The sequence below is a fragment of the Parus major genome, chromosome 20 (genome assembly GCF_001522545.3).
Source record: "Parus major isolate Abel chromosome 20, Parus_major1.1, whole genome shotgun sequence".
NCBI lineage: Eukaryota > Metazoa > Chordata > Aves > Passeriformes > Paridae > Parus > Parus major.
The window spans coordinates 8,405,848-8,420,732 of record NC_031788.1 but is presented as its reverse complement, the minus strand read 5'-3'; the positions used below and the strand labels follow the sequence as shown (position 1 = coordinate 8,420,732).

Below are 14,885 nucleotides of genomic sequence, written 5' to 3'. Positions count from 1 at the left end.
TTTTCCTTTCTATCATTTTTTTTTTCCTCTTTTTAAGCAAAACATCGAGGTGTCAACCTCATCAAGCGCAAAGTTCTTGCAGGCTGTCATGGTGTGGCAGCATTTTCCAGAAGAGAACAAACTTGGGCAGGAGCTCCCTGACGGGACCCGTGACACAAGGGGGCACACAAAGGCGTGAGGACCCCAGTTCAGCTCAGCTCCTGCTGCAGGTTCATTGCAGAGGCTCTCCCCTGCCTCAGCCCCTCCTAGAGACCTGCTGCTACGGGGCTGCCTATCATGAATCAATTTGTCTGGCATATAAATTGTATATAAATGGTCTATTGTTATTCTCCTTCCCGTGACCTCTTTCCACCAGAGTCTTCAGAGCGGGAGCTCCTTGGAGCATGGACTGTCCTCGTGATGCGCTCAGAGCGCTCTGCGCGGGCTCCACTGCAAATAAATAAGTAATCGCCCTAAATGGCCTTTCTAAAGTAGCGAGAGCTGGAGCACCAGGGTGCTCAGCAGTCCTGGGGAGCAAATAAATAAATGAATCAGAGCTCGATGCCTTTGTGGGAGGGCTGCTCGGGGCTCGCTCTGCAGTTTTTATCCTGCTCTCGTTGCAAAATAATCAACCATATTCCAATCCATCTGTAGCCTCATGAATCACATCAGCTACGGAAGCCAGCATCTATCAGGGACATCCTTAATGGGAGACAGCCCTTTCTCCTGGGAAGAGGGAGCGGGCAAAGTATCAAAATTAATGTGACTAGTTTGGAAACGAGCGGCAGGTTCCTCTCCTCTGAAACGTGCAAGCTAAGGAAGAAAAGCAGGTGGACTTTAATGTACAACTGCCATGGAGTGATTTGTGTGTAGCCTAAACCTCCTCCTCCTCCTCTTCCTCCCCCTCCCCAAGCCCACCCTACTTATAATGCTGATATAATAACCAGCCCTCGCTGGCAGTTTGTGCTGCCGAGCAATCGGCACAAGTGCCTTCTGCTGCACTGCTAAAACCCTTTGGCCTGTAGCCTCAGCATTAATTGATGCTACAGAAGCAATTCATTGTCCTCAGTGCTCTCCCTGGGATCGTCAATTAAATATCTCCCCACCTTGGCGAGACCTATGATGGTAGTAACAGGACTCAGCAGTATCAAGACACAGCTGGAGGGAGCCGTGGTGGCTGTTCCTGGGAGCGTGGCGGGGCGCGGAGGGCTGGGGCAGTGTGGGGCCATGGAGCTGAGCCTTTCTGTCCCCCTTACCTGAGTATCCGGTCAGAATTGGAGCTGGTCTTCGCAGGATCACCAGACTGGGTTTGTTGCTTTTCATGTGATTTGGCTAATTTTTCAGCAGCAGCAATGGGGCACCCAGATAAACTGTGAGCGTTGGTTGGGGGTTATTTTGAAGGAGAAGAAAAAGAGAGAAGGAATCCAAGCATGAGGAATGAGCATTAAAACCTTCATGTCATGGACCCAGAGTTGTACTGAGCCTGTGAGAAAAGTGTTTACTTCCTCCACATTGAACAAGTAAAAAGACAATTCACCTTGCCCCTCATCAACACAGAACCATGGAATCGTAGATTATAGAATGGATTGGGTTGGAAAGGAAAAAGCTCAATTCATTCCAGTCCCCCCTGCCATGAACAGGAACACCTTCCACTATCCCAGGTTGGTCCAAGCCTCATCCAACCCAGCCTTGAAGACTTCCAGGGATGGAGCAATCTGTGCCAGGGCCTCACCACTCTCACAAGGAAGAATTTCCTTCGACCTAAACCTGTCCTCTGTCATTTTGAAGCCATTCCCCCATCCTGTCTCCCCGTGGCTGTGTAAGAAGAATCCGAAGCCGGTACCTCCTGTGCGTGTTGCGGTTGCTGTTGACGTGACCCTGTCCTGTGCACCCGGGCGTGGGGCATTTCAACACGTTCTCGTGCATCGCCAGGACTTCGGAGCGAGAAGGGGAAGGGGAGAAGGGAAGGGAAAGAAAAACAACTTAATAAAAATCAGAGAGGAAAAAAAAAAAAAAAAAAGAGAAAATCATCAAGCATTGTACGCTGGTTTCCTAGAAATCAGGGAATGTGAAATGCTGTAATTAGAGTTTGCAGAGGGAAAAATAAAAGATTTACAAGGCAGCAGTGCCCAGGTCAACACTAAATTAGCATCTCTGCACACAGCTTGGGCTTTCTCCTCATTTTCAGCCCCTCCTTCCCACCCCTGTTATGGAACCAGGTCTCCAGTTTCAGGTAGTTTTAAATGATTGAAGTTGTAACTCTGCTTTTATCCTTAGGACTAGTCTTTTTTTGATTTTTTTTTTTTATTTTTAATCTTCAGGATTATTGCATCCTGCAGCGCTGACCTTAAAAGTAAAGAAAATAATTTGATCTGCAAGCTTTTGTAAAGCCCACAGCTTGTGTTAGTTATTTATTAATATTTTTACTTGCATTCCAGCCTGTGAAGATAACTGTACTTTCTCCTTGTTTCTTCCAGTTCTCTGTTTATGTCAGGTCTGCAAACTTTGAAATTACTGATAAGGAAGGGCTCCTCTTTCTTTTGGTCTATTATGCCATTATCATAAACATACAACATTGATTTTTATGCAGCTATACATGGAAAGCTATTTAGGATGCTGGTAGAGAGGTGGAAATACAATCTCTGCCTGTGCGTATGTATATACAAAAATCTGTTATGAGGATGAAAAGTATTTTCTGTAGAATAGGTGAATCTTGGTGTAGCACTTTGGGATTTTTGCAGTGATTAGGGCACAGGAGATTCAGCAATCCTGCACATCATGAATCACTCCCCTTCTTTCCTGCACCATATTTGCACAGCAAGGAAGAGTAATATCCCTTTTTTCCCAACACAATGTCCCAAGTAGGGAAAAATATGCTACTTCCAGTGTAAAGATGGGCTCTGCTTAACACACCTCTGGAGGTGTTTTTAAAGACCCTCTTTGATTTTCAGAGAAGGGACCTCATTCTCCACAGGATGGTGCTAAAAATCCTTTAAGAAGGACAAGACTTCCAAGTAAATCCCCATCATGTATCCTGTGATTAGCAATAACACTTTGGTGGATAACAGCATCCAGGATCAACTTGGAAAAGCACCATCCCACTCTTGTTATACTCTGAGGAATAACATCAGACTTGTTCTAGGGACTCAGTCATAAAATTCATGTAATTTGAGAAACTGCCCCGAGAAAATTAGGCTCCAGACTAATTGAAGCAGCCCTTGGTATCCCACCATGAACTCACTCTCAGGGGGAATCCTGTCTTTGTGCGGACAACCGGAGAGGCTGCGGTGGTGAGGGTAAAGTCCCGTGACGTGTCCAGTCCCATCGCAGCCAGGAGTTGGACATTTGATTTCTCGCTTCTCGGGTCTTGAGGGATCTAAGGATTGTGGGGAAAGGGCAGAAGGAAGCAGGTTAGTGGATTCAGAGGGGAAGAAGTGGAAAGAAATGCTGAGGATGCTTCTCGCCAGCTTTCCAGTCAAGCAGAGGGAAACCTATGGGTTTGGAGATTTTCTCCTTGGAGTTGGTAGTGTAACACTGGAAGTTTCAAAAATTGAAGCTGGCAAAGTGATTTGAGGAACTAACACAGCTGGGAGCATGGAGCCCCTCACAGCATCTGAGCAGGCAGCCTGGCTCAGAGCCAGGGGGTGCTGAAGCCCCTACCCTCATGTTTCTGTGTTTAGATCCTACCACTACTTTAAAACCCACTTGGATTTTAAACCAGCCCTTCTGCACAGGCTGAGATTTTCAAGGTTAACCGACAATTTAGCCAAGCAATTCCTCTGCTCTGAGGGAGGAACCCTTGTGACAGTGTAAAGGACGCCCTGATTTTATGCATTCGCTGCTGACCTCAAGGATGCCCCCATCCCTCTGGGCATTGAGGATTTGTGGTTGAATTCCCCCTGTGGGCTGTAAACTCCCGCCACAACAGCCTAATAGTCCGTGCTGAGCAGACAAATTCAGCTCTTCCAGCAGGGATAGGAAGGAGGGAGATACACAGAGGTTTGTGCTGTACCTTTGCCATAGTAGCTCTTCCGGATGCTGTCCAGTGGTTTGTTCTGTTTGTCCTCCACCTGGAAGTGCTTCACGTGCTCTCCTGGCAGCCGGCTGGGCTCCCGCACGATTTTCACCTGCTCGGCTTTCAGGGCAATGGCTTGTTCCAGCAGCCCCAGGTTGCCCCTGGTCATCATGTCGTACATCTCTGACTCATCAGTCACGGCTGATTTCTGGGAGCGGGCATCGTCGTCCTTGTCGTCATCCGACCGGACCTCCACGATGACCGAGTACTCGGGCTTGGGGCTGAACTGCCCTTCACAGTGGCTTTTCTGGGGGTCCTGAGAAGTGTGAGGAGCTTCCTCGCAGATCACTTCAGGAGCCATCTCCTCCTCCTCTTCCTCCTCCTCTTCTTCCTCTTCCTCCTCCTCCTCCTCATCCTCTTCCTCCTCTTCCTCCTCCTCATCATCCTCCTCATCATCATCCTCCTCATCCTCTTCTTCTGCTTCAGCCTTTTCCAGTTTGCAGGACTCCTCTCCGTTGGTGTCATCCCGGGGCTCTGGACACAACTCGCTGCTGCGCTCGCTGGTGACCTCGATGACCTCCTCCGCGTCCTCCGTCTGGATGATGATCTCCTTGTCGCACTCCTCCTCCACCAGCTCCTCTCCTGCATCCTCATGGACCAAATGCACAACGTTGGACGCTGGCTTGGAGCCCTGCAGCTCCGCTTCGGGCAGCTGCCCTTCGATGGCGAGGGTTTCCTCTGCTATTTGGCCTAAGTTTAGGAGAGAGTTGGCGATTATTTCTTGGTAGCTGCTATAGTTGGCCTTGCTGGGCCCAGATGTACTTGTTGCTGTGTTTTGTCCGTAGTGGGTTGATTTTGCTGGGCTTCTCTCTGAAGTGGGGAAAGGAGGAATAGAAGGGAAAAGGGAAAAAGAAAGAAAATAGGGAAAGAAAGAAAAAAAAAAGGATTTTTTTGTGAGGAGATGAAAAAAGGAGGAAAAGAAGAAAGGTGTAAAAGAGAAAAGGAGGGGGAAGAGAAAAGAAAAGGGAATAAAAAAGAAGGCTAAGAAAGTGATTATATAAACTCATAAAATACAACTGTGTTGTACTTAATTGAAACCAGAGCCTAGCAGTTCCACCCCTGGAGCAGCCTAATTTATTGAATTTGGAGATGGCAGGTAGAAAGAGGATTTTCACACAGGATTCAGCCACACCATCTTCCCACTGCCACCCCTGCTGCCAGTGCTGCCCAGGCCAGGGCTCCAAACCAGTGAGCAAGGCAGTGTCAGGACCCCAGCTGAAAATCCATGTCCTTTTCCTGGCTCTCCTCTGCTCTTGGATAGTGGCCAGATCTGTCTAGGGAGGAGGATCCTGCTGAGCCCCTCATGGCACCTGCGTGGGACCCTGGCTGCCTTCCCCACCACACAGCAATCTCCTCTGTGCTTTCCATGGGTCTTTCCCTAGGGAAAAGCTCTCATTTTTAAGACATTTGAGGCATTGTGCCTTCTCAGCTTAACCCATTGCCGTTGTGTTTCTACCCAACAATGGGTCCCCCCAATAACTGAGGGAACCATCCTGTACATAATTCAGAGGAGCTGTAACTCCTGGCTGTTAACACTTCTGCCCTTTCTTCATCTGCAGAACGCAGCTCTGCAATCAATAATTGTAAAGCACCTTCTGCTGCCTCAGGGCTGCGAGTCTCCTCCTGCTCCATCGCCTCCGCCTCGTCCTCCTCCAGCATCCCCTCCGACTCATCGGAGCCGGACTCCTCCTTGGCCTCGGCCTCCTCGCTGCCGTCGCTGTCGACGTTGTAGCCTTCATCCAAGGCCAGTTTGAGGGGATGGGATTTCCTCTTCGACACCAGATGTTCGGCCTCAGCATCCTGAAGTTTCCTCTTCTTGGCTAGAGGGCAGCTTTGTAAACTGCAGATGGGATCAAGGAGCAGAGAGGAGGCATTGCTGAGTGAGAAAGGCCTGCCTACCTCATCCCAACCAGCCAGGCAAAAGTAACTGGGAAAAACACACAAATACTACCCAAAAATAATCCAGGACCCCAGATTCTTTTTTTAACCTGGTTTTACCCTCTGTGGCTAGATGTGCTCTTAGACCTTGACTTTTTGCAACTACATCAACGTTTTTCTGGAAATCAGCGCACAATGCTGGGATCCTGCCAGATCCCAGGACTATGTTGGTGATGGGCACCATGAAACCAGGCATGGGATACAGAACCAGCCCCTGGGACACATTCACCAACTGCTCCAATTTCATGATTCATGGGGTGATGAAAACCCTCAGTTAAGGCTTGTATGACCTCCAAGGCAGCCAATGTGTTCTCATTGGCCTTCCCCATCCACTGAAACACCAGGCAGACCAAAATCTCTGCCCATCAGCAGCTCCCACCAGCCCCAGACAGCTGAGTCAGGCACTTCTGGCCAAGTTTGGGGTTTGTAGGAAGGCTGCTATGAGTCTGGAGAAGCAGATCCCCCCAGGATCCCTTAGGGACTGAGAGAGAGCCAGCAACAAGAAGATTTGGGGCAGACAAGTTGGGTTGCTGCTCTGAACCAGACTTTCTCCAGTGAACGCCTGTCTTGGAGTCTGCTGCTCACATTTTTCCATCCCTGCTGCCTCCAAGCCCACCTCACCTTCTGTGTCTCGCGTACTTCCCACGGATGTGTCCTGAGCCGTTACAGCCTGGGGTTGGACAGCTTGGGAGGGAAACAAACAGCCATCAGGAACAGCAAGAGGACTCGGAGAATTAATTAGGATTGTATAAACTACAGTCAATTAAGCAGGTCCTGTGCCCAAGGAACAAGCTAGCTGCAAACAGGAAGTTAATTTCCTTCAAATGGTTCTGTTTGTCCCTTTGAATTCCAGGGGAGGAGGGCAGCCTTGCAGTTTGCTAAAAATTAATGAAATTACTCACCCCATTTAATTAGATGAACAGTTTGCTATAGTTTTATGAGTATGTTTAATTAAAGATTTGCATGTGTGAGAGCAGGCTTTTAAAGGCAGACAGCTACTGCACTCTGCCTCCCTGCTGCTACTCTCCAGTTTTCTTTCTCTCAGGAGAAAAACATGGGATTTTCCCTTATCTGGTAGCTTGTCAGGGAACTGGGGCCACTTACAGCAAGAAATGTGTGTGTTTTGGGGAAGTGCAGACTGGGACTTTATCAAGGAGGTTTTAGCCAGACACATTGCATGGAGATCCCCAGGACTAAAATCCTCAAAACCTCATTTTGGGGGAATGGATGGGATTTAGGTGACTAGATCTCCCAGATCCCTGCATTTTTTTTCCTGCTGCTCTGCAGAAGATGATGAGTTAAAGGCTTGCAGGGAGCTCTCAGCCTGCTGACAGCCACTGCTGCCTTCACTTGAGCATCCCTCGCACGGGACCACGCTCTTCCCCTGCAGGGGTAATTAGTCCCAGCTCCAGGAGCTGTAAGGGCCCCAGATAAGAAGCATTAAAGCAAACATTTTCTGGCAAAACCAGATTATGGCATTGATTATAGGATGCCCAAGTGAGTTGCCTGATGTCTGAGGAATTCTGGAGTCGTGTAGGATTAATAACCTCATTTAGCACTGTATCACCCTCAGCCTGGGAAGTTGGAAGTGCTAATGAAATCTCTTGATGACAGTGCAAAGGGAGAAGGCATCACCAGCCCAGAGGGGATCTGGCCAGCCTGTTATTCTCAGAGTAAAAGACATGGGACAACATTAAATAGTACCAAGTGCCAAGTCAGGCTTTAGAGACTCGGAATTTCTGCTCTCAGGAGAGCTCAGCCCTTGTGGAAAGCTGAGGACAGGGAGGGTCTGGCTGCACTAATGGGTGCAGCAGCTCTGGGAGCACCAGCAGGTTTTTAATGGTTCAACTCCCTAGAACACAAGTCAGATCTTTGTGTCCAAAAACTATGATTCAACCCAAAACTGGGGCAGGACAGTGCTGCTGAGCTGTCAGGGGAGTAGGAATCCTTCCTTCAGGGAGACTGGCTGGTTTTAGGTCAGCAAAGCAAGTGCTGAGAGGGCGAATGGTGGCACCACATCCCCTAAGGGGACACTGTGCTCTGGGGACCTGGAAGCTGCAGCTCATGACTCCTCCAGATAAGTTCCCCCTTCCTGCTGTCCCCTTTGCTTGTGACCTGGCTTGGACCCGTGATGCTGCACATCCTCCAGTGCCATCTCCTGTGGGATGGCTCCCAGCTCTCCTGGCATCCACACACAGCCCCAGCCCCACCACACCTGACAGCACCGTGTCCCCTCTCCGGCAGGACACTCGAGGTCGTACAGAACAGGATCTCATCCCACTAACATGTGCAATTGGAAGAGGGAGCTTATGATCTAAAAGTCTATTTAATTTTAATTGCCCTCAGGCCTGACTGCTGTGTCCCAAGCAGCCCCAGCTACACTTTCAGTGACTGCACACCAAAAGACACTGCAGTGTTTATGTCACCAGTGACTTGCCTGAAAAAGGCCGCAATCAATGGCAAACAAGAGCAGCTCTGATGAAGATGTTACAGGCTTTTACAATTTTTCCTGTGTCAATTAAAGTGGATTACCCATCACCCCATTTTTAATGTGGTTAAATGAAGCCTGCCATAAAAAGTATGTAGGAAAGAGACAAGTGGTTCAGAGCCGAGGTTTGCCAAAGCAGGTGTCGATTTGGGATGTTTCTGGCTTCACTTTGTTGATTTAATGCCTTTGAAAAGCGTCAGCACAAAGGTGATGCTCTACATGCTCTGGGCCAGGCTTTCCCTCCCCACTCTCCACTGGGGAGTTTTCGTGTATTTTGGCAGGAGTCCCGAAAGAAGAAACGGGCTTCGAAGTCTATTAAAGCTGCTCTCCATCCCTCAAGAGCCACCACACCGACCAGCTCTCCCCCTCTCCACAGCCTTCATCTGCTTGACAAAAGGGCTTCTTATTGTTATGCAGACGATGCCCTGCTTCCAATTAGTCGATTAATCGTCCAGTTATTCAGGCAATTAGGTGACAGCTGCAGAGATGGCTTTGTGGAGCACTCTGTCCTGCCCCTTAGATATGTCACCTGCTCCAATTACCACCTCCACTCAAGTGTTCAGCAATAAAAGTTAAAGAAGGGGCATGCCCAGTGCTGGCTCCTCCCGGCTCTCCAGACTAATAGGAGAGTGGAGGAGCAAAACGCTCTGAAATTGGGTTGGTTTAGGTCCAATTACTCTTTGACACACGCGGGAGGCCGCAAGGAGAAGCAGCCCCTGTCTCAGTGCCTGTTAAGGGCTCCTACCTCTGGCATAAACCCCTGTGCAAGGTTTAGTGGGAGCTTACAGGTGGGGGAGGCTGTCACATCTAATGAGAAGCTCTGGAGGGTGCAAAGGCTCTGCTCCTGCTCTTTTGGCTGCTGCTCTTGGCATCCCAGCACTGCCAAATGAGTGACAACAGGAGTTGGGGGGCTGAACAGAGGACAGGGGGCTGAAGGAGCATCTGGCACCAGAAGTGACATGACAAATATGTGGAAAAACCTCTGGTTAGTAGGATGTTGTCCCCAATGATCCTGAAACACAAAGCATGGGCATTAGGTTTGGCTGGGGTTTAGATCTGGGGTGGGGCAGCGGATGGCTGGAGGGTCTCCAGTCTAACGTGATTCATCCAGAGCTCCTGTTTTCATTTCTTGTGGTTCCTCTGATGTGTTCTCTAGTGGCACCCTGAGGACTTGGACACAACCTCCAAGACAATCCCCCCAGCAAGACCCCATTAGTCCCGCGGGTTTTCTCCCCTCACCCGGGTTTCCCAGCTGAGGGGCTTCTCTCAAGCCAGTCCCACACGTGCCCCCCATCCCTCCCATGGCCAAGGAGGAGCAGGGTCCTTACCTCACCTCCTGGCCGATGAGCTCCGTGGGCACTGGGCGAAGGGCAGGATGCAGCAATGGGAACAAACACAAGGTCAGAAACAAACCAGAGCTGCCTGGACCCCCCAAAACTGAAACCCTCCTGCCAGCAGCTGGGTTTCTACTTCCTCCCCAGACATCCCATTTGAAAATAAAGGGCCAATGTATCCTGATGTTCTTTGTTGCATGCCAGCCTGTAGCAAATTATAATCCTGCCTTGTAAATCCTCACGCCTGTGCTGATTTTCAAGCAGGTGAGTGCACACTGGCAGCATCAGGGACTACCTCTCCTCTTTGAATCCGTGATGACTTTGAAGTCAATGGAACTATTCTGACATGCATGCATGTAACTCAAACACTTCTAAAGATCGAGTTTTCTCATGCCTTCATCTCTCTTTTTGCCCTTTAAAGCTGCTCATCAATTTCTTCTTCCACAGTTCACAACTGTTTTCCTGCAATGGCTGCATTCACCTCTATATAATCAGCATTTTTCTCCTCTCCCTGTCCCATCAGATTGAGGCAGGAGCCCCTGCCAATGCTCAGACATATGGTGGGGATTTGTTACTTGGGGTATAGGGTAAACAAGAGTTTGTAGGATTTTTAAGGATTATTCCCCACTTGTGAATAAGAGGGCTTCTCACTGCTCACAACAAGAACATACAACAACTTCAAATTGCAGCTGAAACCTTACATCCAGCCAGGAATCCAAATAAAGGAGAGAGGAAAAAAAAAATCCCTCAGCACAAGTCCAAATTTGCCCAGGCTAAAAACCATAACACGTTTGCTCAATTTGTTTGAGCTAATTGGGTTTCCTGGGATCCAGCTCCCAGTGGGATGACTCACAAGCTTCAACAAACTGGAGGCAGTGACGAGTCCCAGGGTGCAGGCAATAAATTACCTTTCACATCGAGAAACCAGATTCAAGAGTGGGGAAGGCAGGGTGTGAGAAAATAAATAGAATCAGGGAGCTCTCATTTGCAACCTGAACGAGCACCTTTGTGTGTGTGCAACAAAGCAGTGAAATCCAGCTATTCAAGCTCAGTTCAAAAGCTCAGTTCAACACAGCTGGCAACATCTGGGTTTGGTTTTGTTTTTAAAGGGTGTAGATGCTGTGAAGAGCAAGGAGGAAGGTGAGGACAAAAGGAAGGTGGTCCAGCCAAGCTGTAGGATGAAGCTGCAGTACCTGCAGCCATCACACCTTTCCAACCTTGTTGGTTCCTCAGTTCCAGCCACCTTTGTCACTCGTCACATCGATAACCACAAAAATGTACCCAAAAATAGAGAGGCTTCTGTGCAACCATCCCACATGTCTGTGTCACCTGAGGTGACACCCTGGGCTCTGTCACAGCCTCTCGCCTTCTCCCACAGAGAAAGCATGCAAAGAATTTCAGTTCTTCTATTATTCTTTATTTTATCAGGAAATAAATCCCCGTCAATCTTTGCAGTAACCAGTTGTTTGTCCTCCCATCCCTGCCGGGGCATGGCCCATTTGCTTCTCCAGCATGAGCTACTTCTGCCAGGCGCTCTCAGATGTGAGACTTCAAAGCCGCTGGCAGAGTGAGCCTGATGAAAGCCCTGGGAGCTGATCTGAGGCTCCAGTGATTGCCATCCCCTACAGCAAAGCAGGCACAGGGGCTTTTCTTCCTTATTTGCTTGTTATTTTCCTTCAGCTGAGTGTAGAGGAGGAGGGTTAAATATTGTAAGGACCTATAAAGTTTTGTGGTTGGGGCTTTTGCAGGTTTTTTAGATAAATTTCAGTGGGTAAGGGTAGTGAGCATAACTTGGTGAGTTAAGGCTGGACTTGAAAAACCAAAGGCTGTTTGGAAGAAGGGAAGAGCAGGGAGCTGAGGTGTGCAGAGCCCAGTGCTCCCACTCACCTCGGATAGACTTGGATCGCGTGCGTGCTCTCTTATCATCATTTTCTAAACTCATCTGCAACAGAAAGAAAAAAATCATTACTGAAAGATAACCAGAAAATCATCAATAAAGGACAAGCTTGTATGTGGTAGTTGCTTTGTGTGTAAATACTTGGGTGGCTGGGAAAGCTTTCCTGTGTTTTTGAGAAGGTTTCTTACCTTAATGCTATTGTTCAACACACAGTGCCCAGATCCAGCAATTTTAAATTATTTTCCACATCCTGGGACACAGTTAGGACATTGTAGCACAGGGGGACAAACACCCAGATGTATTGGCTGTGACTGAGGTAGCCTTTGTTAAGGGCAGAACTGATTTCTCTGGATTTACAGCACAGAACTGCTGTGAGCACCTGTGTGGAATGCCAGCAAAGAATCAGAAATCTCTGAATATGTGTCTGAGCAGATCTCCTGCCTGTAAAGTGAAATTTTTCACAAGTGCCCTAAAGAGCAACCTCTCCTCTCTGCTTAAATTTGCCACAAAGAGGACTGCATCTAAATAACTCACAACGTGGACATCAAACACGAGGTCTGCAGGGAACACGGGCATGAATAAGTAACATCGGGGACTTCAAAGTTCTGGATATTAATTAAACATCACCACATGCCACAAGGTAGCAGAAGTCTGAAGTGCAGCCACCTCTGGGGTCCAGCACCTTTGAAAGCAGGCAGTGCCCGGAGGTGGGAGCAGGAAAGCAGGGACCTCCATGGCACGGCACAAAGATGCGGCTGGAATAATATAAATGGGATTTCATTAAAGTTGTCAAAGGAGCTGCTGAAGTGGTCAAAGAACTGTTTTACATCTCAGCCTCGATGCAGATGCTCTCTCTGCAGGCAGGAGTGGTTGGCAGTAAACGCCAAGGGGGAATGGCAAGATCAGGGTGTGAGCAGGGCAGGGGATCAGAGCCTGGAAGGTTGGGAAGACAATTTGGGTTTTACTGCAGCGTTATCATGTGGGACATTTCCTCCAGAGATAACAAGGAGAGAGAAAAGGAGGTGAAAGAACCATTTACAAGTGGGATTTGACATAATAAAGACAAACTCTCTTTGGAATGTCCTCTACAGGCCCAGTTAAAGAAAGAACAAACCAGCTCCTGTATCATTCCTAAATGAGGAGGTTCCATGGCTCCATCAGCCCTGATAGAGCAGGGACACCATCTCTGCTCTCTCTGCTCCAGGGGCAGGAGGGGACATGGATGTAGAGCACGTAGGGTACGTGCTGCTGAGTCCCTGTGTGCACCCTAAAAATGTCCTGATGAATGCCACTCCCAGTTCCCAGCACAAGGGCCAGGGGTTCTCACCTGCAAAGGAGGCACTGCTTGGTGCTTTCCCTGAGGTTTGGGAGCAGCAAAGAGGGAGGGAGGCTGTTGGAGCAGGCAGGGAGAGGGGACTAAGGTCCCCAGCCCTTGGGGCATCACAGCTACAAACCCCTCAGGAGAGGGATGAAGTTTTCCCCAAGCTCCTCTCTCCTTCACACTGCCACCTCCCAGAAATTCAATATTAACATGCAATGATTTGTTAGATGGGGATGGTGGAGAGGAAAGAAGAAAAAAATAAAAAAATATGGGGGTGGTGAGGGGAATCAAAACCTGGAGCAATTTATGCGTCCTGTCAGCATTCAGCTCATGGCACGGCGGTGTTGTGCTCCACATTTATTACAATCTTCCCAATAACACAGCAGACAATTACTATAATTTGTATTTTTAAAGCCCCAGTTCCCTGCGGACCGATGGCTCCCGTTTAAAGTGTGGAGAGGAGCAGGTGTCACAGGGACTTCATTACATTTATGAGCCTTTCAACGCCGGCGTGCGCTGAGCTCGCTCCCTGATGCCGCCGCACGCCGCCAGCGCAACGGCACCTCGGATTGCTGGGAGCAACCAACCAACAGGAATCCCAGAGAGGGCTTTTTCTTTCTTCTTTCTCTCTCTTTTTTTCCTCTTTTGACAGTTCTCACAGGGAACTGGCGTGTGCTGGGGTGGTGACCTGGCAGTATGTGTTTCCTGCAGATCAAAGTGGCAGAGAAGGTCAGGCTGTGGGAAGGGCAATGGGCAGCACCTGTGAGGGGCCAGCTCAGGACAAAAAAGAGGGGCTGGGACCCACACAGCATGGAAAAGAAAAGCAAAATGTCATTTTTCTTAGCCAGGCAGGTGGGATGAGCTCAAGCTTCTTATCTATAAATAGGGGAGATCGCATTTCAGGTTACATTTGTCTTCAGGAGTTAAATATCGTGTGAGCTGGCATCCAGGCTCTGCACTACAGCACAGAGCAATTCCTCCCATGGCCTCTCATTCCTCTTTCAAACCAGGATCAACACCCTGGGAAGACAGGAGCAGATTCAGTCACCACATGGGCTAAGGGGACAGGAGCCACCTAAGGCAGGGCCAGACCCACAGAATCACAGAATTCCCAGGGCTGGAAGGGACACCTGGTGACCCAACCTTGCTGAGGACCACAGAACAGAAAAGCCAAATAGGCTGCCTTGCCTGGCCTATTATACCAAAAAAAAAACCCACAAAAACCCAAACAAACAACCCAACCCCAAACTTCTAAATTATTGGGAGTTTTCCCCCTAGGGAAGACCCCCTTACTTGTGTAGAGATCCTGACACAGCCTCACTGCTGTGTATTTATAATGTTTCACTTCATCACCATCAGGATGGGGTGGGCTCTGCCCTCACAGATTCTGTTTTCTACCATCAAGCTCCTTTTTTCTGCTTAAACCAACATCAGGATCGTCCTCAAAAATCCTCATTTCCCTCCAAAGTGCAGAAACACCAGGAATAAGATCCATTTCAGAGCTCAGCCCCTGCTCCTCCCAGGCAACTTAAACAACTGGCAGAGCCCTGACTGTGCTTCTGGAGCCTCTGTGATATCAGGCTCAGATGCAGGAAGGTTACATGAAACCATTGTCCTTTATTGTTGCCTTCTCAGCCAGAAGCCCTCTAGACAGATCGTTTTAATGTGAAATTTCAGGTCACACAGTGCATGTTTGCAGTCCTGAAGACCGACAGGGTATTTTCATTAGGTCTCTCTCTTGTTCACATAACAGCCAGGCTGAGGAGCTGTCTGGATTTCAGTCTTATTGCTTTAACTGAATGAAAACAAAGCAGTCCAAAAGGAAACCTGCAAACAAATTATTGCTGCCAGAT

General features: G+C 48.7%; 1 protein-coding gene across 1 annotated transcript in view; it reads right to left on the bottom strand.

Annotated features, from left to right (window-relative positions):
- The window catches only part of MYT1 (myelin transcription factor 1), a 59,309-nt gene that overhangs the window by 22,894 nt on the left and 21,530 nt on the right, over window positions 1-14,885 (bottom strand). The window contains exons 3-10 of the mRNA XM_015647948.3: window positions 11,702-11,756; window positions 9,809-9,839; window positions 6,614-6,676; window positions 5,647-5,894; window positions 3,992-4,864; window positions 3,221-3,355; window positions 1,823-1,913; window positions 1,236-1,349 (exon numbers count right to left, since the gene is read on the bottom strand). Coding sequence (XP_015503434.1) covers window positions 1,236-1,349; window positions 1,823-1,913; window positions 3,221-3,355; window positions 3,992-4,864; window positions 5,647-5,894; window positions 6,614-6,676; window positions 9,809-9,839; window positions 11,702-11,756 — 1,610 coding nt within the window. The remainder of the gene's footprint in view (window positions 1-1,235; window positions 1,350-1,822; window positions 1,914-3,220; window positions 3,356-3,991; window positions 4,865-5,646; window positions 5,895-6,613; window positions 6,677-9,808; window positions 9,840-11,701; window positions 11,757-14,885) is intronic.